This window comes from Bombus flavifrons, chromosome 16, assembly GCF_040668555.2.
Source record: "Bombus flavifrons isolate JBK064 chromosome 16, iyBomFlav1_principal, whole genome shotgun sequence".
NCBI lineage: Eukaryota > Metazoa > Arthropoda > Insecta > Hymenoptera > Apidae > Bombus > Bombus flavifrons.
In genome coordinates this window covers 2424003-2436998 of record NC_138457.1, presented here as the reverse complement: position 1 = coordinate 2436998, position 12996 = coordinate 2424003, and the positions used below count along the sequence as shown (strand labels likewise).

At 36.3% G+C, this 12996-nt stretch overlaps 1 protein-coding gene across 1 annotated transcript; it reads left to right on the top strand.

Moving 5' to 3' along the window:
* LOC138188141 (sodium/hydrogen exchanger 9B1) lies at window positions 1-10832 on the top strand. The gene is made up of 7 exons (XM_069129653.1): window positions 1-776; window positions 1399-1574; window positions 1829-1950; window positions 2018-2179; window positions 7361-7507; window positions 7960-8061; window positions 9576-10832. Exons 1-7 carry the CDS (start codon window positions 181-183, stop codon window positions 9837-9839), a joined length of 1569 nt encoding a protein of 522 aa, XP_068985754.1. The 5' UTR covers window positions 1-180; the 3' UTR covers window positions 9840-10832.
* The last annotated feature ends 2164 nt before the right edge of the window (window positions 10833-12996 follow it).

The following is a 12996-nucleotide window of genomic DNA, read 5'->3' as shown; positions in this document are numbered from 1 at the left end:
TCGAAGAAAAGCTTAACCTCGATGTCACAGTGTCACGATTACTATACGTGGAAAGAATAATCAGTTCCTATATTAATCGACTGAATCAGGATTCGATCGATCGAAGCTAGAAAGATTACGATAATATCAGCAAGTTAAAGGACTAAAATTTGAAGAAAATAGAAACGAAGATTGTAAAAAATGGATAATGAGCTACAAGACGAATATGAGGATATCACGTTTTGTCATCGAATAACCATATTTCCTCCTCTGATACGCAACGCAATAGTAACGAAGCCTATTTCACAGTATTTCGGATACAAATTTATCACCTGGGCAAAATTATTCCATTTAACGACTGTCGTGTTTATAATGTGGATGGGTTGGGCGGTTTTATATTTTATATTGGGCGACACGATGTTACCGACAAACGACGGTTTTGGTTTGTACATCCTCGCGTTATTCTCAGCCTGGCTCGGCTGGTGCTTGTCATCAATTCCTTACTTAAGGATTCCACCGGTGTTCGGCATGTTAGTCGCCGGTATAATAGTTCGCAATTCTGGACTTTACAATATTCACGAAGAACTCGGTGCAGTGACAACCTCTAAGATCAGAACATTTTGCCTAACCTTTATCATGATACGCGCTGGACTTCAGCTGTCAACTACCAGTCTGGGAAAACATACTATATTCATAATGATGCTGGCCATCGTTCCTTCCTCGATCGAAGTTCTCGTTCTCTCGATATGCTGCAGATACATTCTGTCGTATCACTGGGACTGGTCTTTTATGGCTGGGTGAGTGACCAGTTTAAAACAAGACAATATCTTTTTCTTTTTTGGCAGATACCTGGCAAAGCCATGTTTTACAAAATACGATATATTTATACATCGTTAATTTTCATATCCTATTTCTATTAAATGAGAAAATGAACAATTAACGGTGTGTGTTTTGTTATGTATATAATAAAGACTCGCATATATAGCATCAATTTTCTGATGCTTATATTCAAAAGCGCAAAAGTTTATTAATACATACAAATATTGATGAACGCGATCGATGTCAATGTTAATATATAGTGATGTGCACATAGTAAGAATTGTATATGCATGTCACACAGAGTAATTAAATAAAATCTTGTCCCAAATTAAATTAGTTCATTATGAATTTATAGCATGCTCGGATATGCAAAATGATTTTGAGTTGGTTTTTTTATTGGTTTACACAAATTACTGGAAAGTGGAACTGCATTCTCATTGCAGAAAAGCCCTCTTAATTGAAATACAATATTACAAAGTATGTTATATTTTACCAAATACGGTTCTGCTAGGAATATGCCCTTTTTTCCTCTTCGCGCTCGTTTACTTTTAGATTACTGATTATTTTTCGTTTTTATTATCAACTTATATCGGTGCAAAGAACAATACTCGGCTGTATGTCGCCAGTGTTAATCATGAACTCTATCCTGGCTTTGGCTGAACATGGTTATGGCGAAGACCATGGGCTCGCTACGATTCTTTCCACTGCTGCCTGTATCGACGTTGTGCATGTTGTCTCCCTGTTCACGATTTGCTACTCATTCGTCTTCGCCAACGGTATGATCGTATAATTTAAGAATTATCTTTGTAACATTCGAAGAAACGTTAGACTATAAAGGATCCATATATTCAATTATGTATGATAATAACAATCATTAATTCGATATACGCAATGAAATTCTCTTCTTCTTTACGTGCATATATTTTTCGCGTCTTTTGATCACCATTTTCATTAATTGTAACATTCACATCTGTTATTTAGGCGAATTTTCGTCTGCAATAAATCATAGATAATTATAATTGTTTTTCAGACGAGGATAGAAGCAAATGGTGGTATTACATATTATCCATCGGTATTCGCGATTCGATATTGGGCATTATGGCAGGAACTTTTCTGGGTATCTGCTTCGTATTTATCCCTCATCGTAGCCACGTGAGTATCCTTTCTTTCACTTTCCTTGCCCTCTCCCTGTTTCCTCTATCGGCGTTCAACGAATTAGAAACACGTCAACTGGTATCGAATAATCTGCTTGGTGCTTGGCTCTTTGATGTGCACAACAGCAACTGCTAAAATGACCATCTCTGGTGGAGGATACCTCGCCAGTTTAGTCATGTCGTTCGTCAGCATGGTTGGTTGGAGAATTTTGACCGTTTCTTTTGACGTAAGTGTTCCGTCTTTTTTTCATTACACTCGTCTCTTCATAGCTCATAAGTAGAGTAAGATAAGTATTTAGTTTCTTCGATAAAACACGCACGAACCAAAAATTGCAGTTATTCTCGAAATTTTTGTGAGAAATGTCATTAACAAAAAAGTAATTTTCATTTAAACAGAAGACAGTGATCGCTAAATGCTCAACCAAATTCTTCAAAAAACTAAATGATTAAGAAAAGATGATTTTTAAACATTCTGGTTACAAATAAACGTGATAAAGGATCAAAATTTTTTTTTGTTACCGATAACCATCATCGATGACAGAACTTTTTTCTTATTACGTCCCGCGATCCAACCACATGTTCTCGTCCATCCTTCGCACAAGATGATCGGCAGCTGTGTAAACATACTTGCTCGGACCCGCAATAATCCCAAGGAACCGTTAATTGCCGTCATACGATTTCGCATTTTTTCCTTTAATGTAGAGACTCTTAACTGCCACGATACGTCCTTCAAGTCGAAACGTTCCGTGGGGCTATTGCTCGTTACGGTAAAACATGGGATAAGCGAGTTTTCTCATGCACGATGTTCGAAGGCCATTTCTACCGCGAGCGACGTTGGTGGGGGGCGGTCAGCACCCATCACTAATTCTCCTTCTAGACATCACTGTCGAAGAAAATCACTTGCTATTAACTCTTCGATCAGAAGACACATCGCTGAAAACACTTCAACCACTCGCAGACACTTATATTCTTCAAAAGTTGTTGGAAATAGAAGTTATATTTAAACTGTTAACTCAGTGTTACTATCATTCAAACCAGCCCTATTATCTTAACCAAAATAGGGGATCAACTGATTTGTTTTTTTTTTTCTATTTATTTATTTGAATTTTACAATTTGTCCAGTAGGACATTTGGTAAAATGTTATATCTTGGTGTTGTAATAATATAGCATGTGGGTGATTACCTCCAGCGGGGTACCATCTTCGTGTTTGTTAGGTTGTGTCCTTTGTGAGATCTGTTGGGTGTTTCCTTTTTAGTCTTCTTTCTATGTTTGATGTGTTGATCGTTTCCGCTGCTAGCCGATTCGGGTGCGTTGCTACTCTTTCTCTGTACCTTCTTGCGTATCTGCTAATCTCCTCCTTGACCGTTGGTATTCCAAGGTCTTTCCGTATATCTTCGTTTCTGACGTACCATGGTGCGTTTACTATTGTTCTGAAGATTTTAGCTTGGATTATCTTTATTTTGTTTATATGGCTCATTGCTGCTGTTCCCCATAGTGGTATTCCGTACGTCCAGACTGGTTTTATAATTGTTTTGTATATTTTTAGTTTGTTTTCTATGCTTAGTTTGGATTTTCGACTTGTTAACCATTGCATTTGTCTCCTTGCTGTCTGTATTTTGTATATTATTGATTTAATATGTTGTTTCCATGTAAATCGTGTATCTAGGTGGAGTCCTAGGTATTTGACTTGCCTTATTTCTGTTATTTGCGTGCCGTTTAGTGTAATGTTTGGTGGTATCTGTTTTCGCAGTGTGAATGTAGTGTGGTTGCATTTATCGGGGTTTGCTTTAATTTGTTTATCTTGAAGCCACTTTTCTATTTTTGTGATATGTTCTTGTAGTAATGTGACTGCTGTTACAGGGTTCGTGTGCCTAACTAGTACAGCTGTGTCATCCGAAAATGTCAATATTTTGCTATTGGTGGTTGTTGGTATGTTGGCCGTGTATAATGTGTATAGCATTGGTCCTAGGACGCTTCCTTGCGGAACCCCTGCCTTGATATATTTAACTTCAGAGCATGAATCTTTAATTTTTACTATAAAGGTTCTGCTGCTTAAGTACGATTTTAATAAATGGTATATTTGTTTCGGGAATTGTTTCCTGATTGTTTGTAGAAGGCTTTCGTGGTTTATTTTATCGAATGCTTTCTCTATGTCCATAAAGAGTGCTGTACAGTATTCTTTGCCTTCTAGTGCTGTTATTACTTCGTTAGTGAGTCTGTGCATTTGCTCTATCGTAGAGTGTTTGTTTCTGAATCCAAATTGGTGATCTGGTATCAGTTTTTCCTTATCTGTTATTTGTTTTAAGCGGGCGTAAATTATTTTTTCTAGTATTTTGGATAGTACAGGAAGTAGTGAAATTGGTCTTTATGATGCTGTTTGGTGTGGGTCTTTGCCTAGCTTAGGTAGCATTTTGATCTGTGCTAGTTTCCATAGTTTAGGATAGTATTGGATTCTTAATATTGCATTGTAAATTATTGTGATTAGTCGTACCGCTTTTGGAGGTAGGTTTTTTAGAATTTTACCATTGATTAGGTCGATTCCTGGTGCTTTATTGTTTTTTGTTTTTTCGATTATGTTTCTAATTTCTTGTTCTGTTGTTTTAGGTATGATGTAGTGTTTATCGGTTGAGGTACTAGTGGTTACTGCATCCTTGTCGATATGACAATTGAGGTTACTGTTATTGATATTATGGGGTGTGAATGTGTTGCTTAACCATTATAGGTGACGAAATTTTTCTTTGGTTACTTTCGGCCATCGTTAATTTTGATTTTAACATTACTCTAATAATGATCGGTACTATCTAGACTTAGACGAAAGTCACCTCTATTCGTTTGTTATACAAGGGGAGAGACATTTAAATCAGAACATCCAAATATATCTTATTAATAGTCGTGTGGAAAAACTCTAAAGGTCAAGAAAGTTATACTATTTATATGGTAGATGAAATTTCTTTTGGATATATTTATATAGATTAATAGATCTGTGGCGGATCGGTACCAACAGGACGCCGACAGGTCGAGGCATTATCGCGGCGCAACACCTCCCGGGCGATCCGCGGATACCAACCGTCAACACCAGAGGGCTACGTCGATGACGAGTCTGTCCATCTCGCTAGTGGTCGAAATACGGTGTCATGATACAAATACCGCACCTAGCGAGACTCCCTCTACGTCTAAGGCAGGGACTACCGGGCATAGCCTTACTTGACGAGTCCACCGGTAGTCCCTGGACGAAACGCAAAACTCTCTTTTCATCTGGCAGCGACAACACTTCGGCTAAAGATCTCTATTTCGACACTCTTTATAAAAAGGTATTAACCTGTAGTAGTTATTGGTAACAAAAGAAAATGTACTGTCATCAGTAATGGTGTTAGCAGTAACAAAGAGAAATTCCGTCGTGAAAAATGTTTATCAATAAGCAAAAAAGAATTCTGTCATGAATAATGGTTATCGACGATAACAATAACATTTCTCTCGTACATAATGATTATAGGCAAACAAAAAAGAAATTCTCTTATCTATAATGAGTTATTGGTAACCAAAGGAAAATTTTTCATCGATAACGGTTATCGATAACTGAAAACATTTTGATAATCTATAACAGTTATTCGTAATTAAAATCAGTTAAACTAATCTACTAATTCTTATACTGTAATTTTTAATCATATTGGTTATAAATAAAAATTAGTGTTACGTCGGGCGACCCTCTACCTAGACCAGGTCATACACCAGATGTCCGCTCATCCTTACGGCGTACCCTCAATAGTCTTAAGGACCCGTCTCATAAATCCCAGCAATTTGCTAGCTAAAGTCCTTCAGACCGAACAAATGTCCTTTTTTTTATCACTTTTTAACGACTATTGTCTATTACGGCTTGACAAGGGAAAGTTAATTTTTCTCACGTACGATGCTTCCCACCAGCAACTTTCTATCGAGGGTGGCTAAGGCCCTTCCTAGTCCACCAACCTTCTTTTATCCAATCAGAAGCAATGTCTACTGCCCTCACTTTCCTAACCAAAATTGGCATCAACAAATCCGATGGTCCCGTGCGTTAGACACACCCTCGACTAGCTTTCTTCCGATACAGCATCCTCACTCAACCTCACTTGTCCTACACCGCTAGGAAAGTCAACTACTTCTCCTGCAACATCAGCAGGGTCAAATCAACTACTTGTCCTACACAAATCTAACGTCTATTAAGTATCCTCTAGTGCTACGTCCACTAACATACGAAATTCAACTATAAGAGCCTTGCTCTATTGTGCATATCTATCTTCTCTTCGTGCGACAAGTTGTTATCTACGATTTATACCTACTCAACAGTGTAACTTAAGTGTTGGAAATATATATTTTATAATTCTGTGAATCACAGGTTATACTAACTGAATGACCCCTATTATCTTAACCGAAATCAGGGGATCGATCAACTCGTGGTGTCGATTATTATAATCGTAACGGGAATTTACGACTCCCGTTGACGTCTCTCCTCGCGATTGCGTCTCCCCGTGTGTATTTTCGGCCTATCGCGGGGAGACGCGGTTGCGAGAGTGCGCGTCAACGGGAGTCGTAAATTCCCGTTACGATTGCAAGAATCGACACCACGAATAGATCGATCCCCTTATTTCGGCTAGGATAATAGGGGTGATTGAATAAGTATAACACTGTGATTAACAGAGCTATAAACGTTATATATTTTCAACACTTTTACACTGATATGCAGTAACGTAGACGATATCCTAAGATATGACGTAGTCAAGGAACGAGTAAGAGAGACAACCGAAGTAGCCTCGTAATCGACAGGATGAATGTTGTAGGAACACTGTAGTTCGTTTTCGTAGGATTACAGAAGAAAGCTCGGTGTGGGTGTTTCCCTTTTTATTAAGGACGTGGATTCGTTGTTCACACCTTTCGTGAGTAGAGTGAGGGCAACGACCTACGATGTCCATTGGTTTAAGTCAATGTTAAAGAATGACCAGAGGGGATGGAGCCTCCTATCAATGTTGCTAGTTGATGTCTTGTTTAACGGAAAACCTGGATTTCCCGGTGATTAAACATTCGTTTTTTGCTAAGTCACTACCTGCTTTGTTCGGGTTTCCTAATAGCGTGTAGTAAATCCAAGGGCCTTTCTAAACTGGCTATAAACAGAAAGCATCTCTAGGATATGGAGCTTATTCCGTAAATTGACGACATATGTCAAAACAATAGCATTAAAAGCTATCGTTTTACGGGTTCCTTGGATTTATCGAGGGTCGAAGGACGGTGCGCAGACCGTTGGCGGTCAAGCAGCGCCGGATGACGTGCAGATGCCTTGCGCGACGTAACACCGCGATTGGTCGAAAATACAATTAGTAAATATGGACGTAGACTTTGTGACTGATCGTACGAAAACACGTTCGTATGAATTTAGACGACGTCCTTTCGACGAGTGACGCATACACTTTGGCAGCTGGTTCAACCGATTTTGGTCGGAGTCATTGGTGCTGACATTGAATTCGTGAATTGGTCTGTATCCAGATTCGGACTCTATATATCCTGTATTCTAATCGGATTGATGGTAAATTTTTAATTAAATATGTTAAAACTTTATTTTCTCGAAAATGAGACCTTGTATGCAAAAATGTTATTCCACGTTTTTTACATATCTTTGCGTGTTCATAGAATAATCAATCACCTGTCGATTGTTTACTCATACCTAGTAGTCGATAGCTAGCCAAATTCACATACGCCAAACGAATTTCTAAAGTCGGTTTTCTTAAAAACAAAACCTCTAATGGAAACAATTTATCTGATATTTTCGATTTGTTATTTTCATGTAGAATCACTCCCCTTCTCTGTTATATCGTCAATACTGAAAAATATTTTGTATACATACATGAAAGTTTTCTACGATAAATGTTGAAATATTTTCGAGAATCACTGTATATGTATTACCAAAAATTGCAAATTAATTTCAACTCGTTTCTTTCATGTTATATACGTCTCCTTCGTTATACACGACGAACACAGGGAAGAAGTGCCGCCACTTATTTGGCGACCTGGCGTACTCCATTGACGTGGAAAGAACGATTGTTCGTAGTGGTTTGTTGGCTACCGAAGGGTACCATACAGGTATGCCATGAAGAATACATGTAGTAAGAGAAAATTATGCAGCCCTGGCTATGCTAATTTTTTCGTTATAACTTTAGTTAGAGCCATTAAAACAGTTTCTGTTTATATGTCTATAATATTTAGTTTATATATTTCGTAATATTATTATTATTGGCAGCAGCGATTATAGCGTAGGAAAAAGCTACTTACTCTCTTATTGCTAGATTTGACTTTGACAACATATTTCAAGGTCATCGAAATCGATGATGTGTGTCCTATTTTAAACATTTAAACATATCGGATATTTTTTAGATTAGCCAAATAACATTGAATTAACAAATAATCAGTGAATTAAACTAATAATCGAATTAATAAACCAATGATCGATTTTCCAAACAATAAGAGACAACGATTCAATAGTTACAAGCAGGTAGCCTTACGAAATAAAAAAGTATTATATATGTCGGAGATGAAAGGACATCGGAGCCTTCCCTTTGGAACTTCGGGAAAATCCCTTAACACCGTAATCTAGATTCTATTATAGGCGTAATTAAACAATTGTCGTCATTCGATCCGATTGTATTTGTTCGAGATTTGTGATAATGAGCTTGGGCTCGAGGCGACAACCAGTCGCCGAACGTAGCCGCGGTCACGGGATGGACGCTTTGTCTAACAAAGGTAGGGAGTAATTCTATAGCTCTCCTTAAAAGAAATATTATTAAATATACACGCAGACCCTATTCTTCGAGTAAGGTGATTGCCAGATGTCGATGCGTCTTCGCAGTACATGTTCGGCTAGCCTGAGGGCTCGTTATAAATCTTAAGATTTAGTTGGCTAAAGTCCTTCAGACAGACAAACAATCTTTGTCCCAGCTACGGGAAGATAGGAGAGACCTATTTTTCAACGAACAGCGTCTCCCACTAGCAACTTTCCTTCGAGGGCGGCTAGCATCTTTTTCTAACCACCGATATGGAGATTGGCCAATTAGCAGCAACGCCAATTTCCCTCACCTTCTAAACGAAGGCTATCCTCGACGAATCCAAGGATCTCGTGTCCCTAGACACACCCCATTGTAGTTTTCCTCTGTGGCATCGTCGGGACAGGAAAGTCATTCTCTCTCGCAATCTCATCGACTAAAGAATAACGTCTTTACGACTAGTGATTATTTCACATTTTACCAACAAAGAGTCAGACCTAGATTTTGTGAGCACGTTCATCTATCATCCCGTTGTCCGCGGATTCGTTATTGAACCTAGGATCATTGTCATTAGCTCCTCGAGTATCTAATTACCACGGTTACTTGTCAAATTCTGTAATAATCGTATTTGCACTGGTCAATGTCTTCTCTATCGCATAACGACAATGTGTAATCCAAACGAAGATTCGTTTCACGCCCCTAACCCTAATTCTAAATTCCAACCTACTCCGACATATATATACATATACATATAGAATCTCCTTGACTTCGCTTATACTTCGAGGTTAGGTGTGTGTAATCTCGATTGCGAGATTCATCGATTCCTTGAATTTTAAGGCAGCTTTGGGACCGATGGCGTACGAACACTTGCGGAACGGAGAGGAATCTGAGGAACTCCAAATGGCTATGGACATCGTGAAAGTATCCGTAGTTACCATTTTATTTCTATCGCCGATCGGAGCCAGTTTGATTAGCTATACGGGGCCAATTCTCCTTGTCCAAACTACCGCCGAGCAACGTCAAAGAGATCGCGAGTTGAGCTATTTGCGAATCCTCTCCTTTCTACCCATGTCAGAACAGATCCATCAACAGAACCCCTGATGCTCTGAAGTCCTCATCTTCTGCATACTAGAACCGATCGATCGCTCTCGCTTAGACGTTCTCAAGCTCGACGACTAACCGATCGACTAACCGAGTGCTCTTGATATCATCTTCGTGGGAAATCATCGGCGCTTACCGCAGACAACGAGTTTACCCAGTTTATTGAGTTTACCACGCGCTACAGTTTTCACAGGCAAACGCATCACCTCCATTTGATGTTATCCTTTTTAATTTACCATCTTCTCCTTTGTACTTGTATAGGAGGATGGTCTGCTGTAAATTTGTTATTCTTTTTATTATTATTCAGTCGATTTTAGTAAAATAAACATTTTACTTTATCAAATTTTATAGTTGTATCGTTATAAATTATAGGTTATAAATTCTTAATAATTATAAATTCTTTCTTTAAGAAAACTAAAGAGTAGAAAGACGCTGAGGAATTGGAGTTTACTTTTTTTCGAAATTTTTCTACTCGATTTTTCTATCACTCGAACTCATGTGTTTTTAATTATTTCTGCTATTGTGGTTTGATTTATTTAAGCTTTTTCCGAGTATATTTTATGGAACAATTTACAATAAATAATTCCATTACACAATATACAATCGTTTGTCAAGAAATTGTTGTTACATTTGCAACGGTATTCTGTTGATTTTTCTATAATCAATACAAAGATATGAATTTATTTTTAGTATTTAATTAAACTTTCAAATAATTTCTGATTTAAAAAAGTAACATATCGCAGATAATTGTATTTAATTGAATGCAAATCATTAAATAACAACGATGGAACAGCTACTCAATAATCAATTAAAATAAATTGTTAGTATTTAGAATTAAATCAAAAGTACCTTCAAACACTATAGAAATACATAATAATGATATCCAATACTTCAACTATAATCGTGAAGTTTTAGTTAGTTAATAAATTAATCAATAGTTGGACTACTATCTTATAATGTTATAATATAAAATATGTAATAATAATGATCAATAATACTTTAACAAATTTCAAATTCTTAGCTAACTAATTAATAATACATCCAATACTGTCATACAACTACCTAAATACTTAAATCATTAAAAGTATAATTATTAGTAAAATTAATTTAAAACTACTATTGTATTATGTTAAAGTACGTAAAAATAATATCAAATACTTATTCTGAAAGATCTCAAATAAGAAGTAATAGGTAATTAAGATATAAATTTATTATCTTATAACTATCCGAATAAAGAACATACAACATAGAAGTAATAATTAGTGAGACTAAACATTTTCAATAAATATTTATTGCAAAATATTAAGTACACGAAACTGCATTAATTAAAATTCATTTGAAAATACCTTAATTTTCACAGAGCCATCAAAAATACATCCACTACCAGCGAAGATTCGCGGCAGACTGAGCAAACTAATCCTTCGGTCCCCTGGCACTTCCGGTGCACCATTAAGATTCCCTTCTTTTAATATTCCTGGCTCTCAAATGATTTATAAACATTTGGCGCTTATTTACGATACAGGTTTTTCCTAATTCTGCGCATAGTTTGCTCACATGACTACTACAAGTACCATTTAATTTAAGTATACATATATTATAGGTATATGTATAATAAAATTCCGGAACTTCATATTGACTTGTTCTTCGTGTTGAAGTATAGTAAATAAGTAGTATCGTTTTAATTTCAGCCCATAAAGAGATTTCTAGATCAGAAAGTTACTACTCTGATGTTATTCAACACAGAAAACCTAACCTAAACTATGATGTGCAATTCATTCTTCGTGTTTAAACGATAAGTTGATCGCTGATGTTTATGGAAATGCGCATTTTTTTGAGTATAACTAATAAATGAAACTTAAATAGAAATTAATTTCTTCATTTCAACCACAAAATAGAACGAATACTTTACTGTCGATATTTTGTATATGTTTGCATATTATGTACATTTGTGTACCCTTAACTAATAAAGTCAGTTAAATCACAAATGCATAAGCTAATCACAAATGTATGCTGCTTTCCTAAATGTTTATTTAGTATTATTTAGTTTATTTAGTAGTACAAAGAAACAGAAAGAGAACTTAATCGTGTTTTTTTACTGTTGAAAATCTGGTCAATCGATGAACAATGCATGTACATATGTATGTATATATGTAGGCCTGTGATGGGCATACGAACATTGTACATAATTATCTAGCAGTGAAATAGTGTTAGTAACTAAGTATTACATAATCGATGAAAAATACTAATTTCTTGATTTTGTAAACATTTATTTTATCTGAAAAGAACTTAAAGTTTGAAATTTCAGAAATGCTTCACCTTCGTCATTTAATCAATAAAAGGAATTTACTGAATAAAATTTCTAAAGAAATATAGTAACAAGATTTTTTTATATCAACATGCTTTATTGCACAGATACACTTTTCTTTCCATATCAATTACATATAAATACATCTATATACACTTCTCCCTCCATATCAATCACATATAGATATATTTATATTATTCCAACCTTATTAGCAACATTAACTGCATCATAATCACGAGTTAAGCGTATATATGCTTTCTTTTTACCATCTGGCCTAATTAACCCTTTGCCTGCGAAGAGCGCTTATAGGCGTTTAGCCATAGTTATTGCCTCTGAGTGAATAGCGCCTATAGGCGCTTAGCCATAGTCGCTGCCTGTGAGCGAACAGCGCCTATAGGTTCTTAGCCAGAGACGCCTTCTCCGAACGAACAGCGCCTTTAGGCGCTGCGTTCATTTATTATCAACAACTTCCCAATAATGCACATTCAATCGTTTTCTTTCGACACACTGGCAGCATACGTATCTTATTCAGAGTTTTTTTTCACAAAAACCAAATATAATATCCATAAATTGTAATATCCTCCATCATGGACAAATTGATGAATATGGCCTGCGATGATATGGAACTGTCATCAGATTCTGACAATTCTGAAATTTTTGGAGAAATTGGATACACAGGTAAAAATAAAAATACATATCACAAAAGACGCCTACTGTCAAGTAGCTCGGAATCTAATTCCGAAATTAATCCACGTCAATTTCTTTGGAATGCACAAAATTTGATTCCAAAAGTTTTTAATTTTGATGAAAATCTACCAGGAATTAAAGCAAATATTGATGATAAATCGTCAA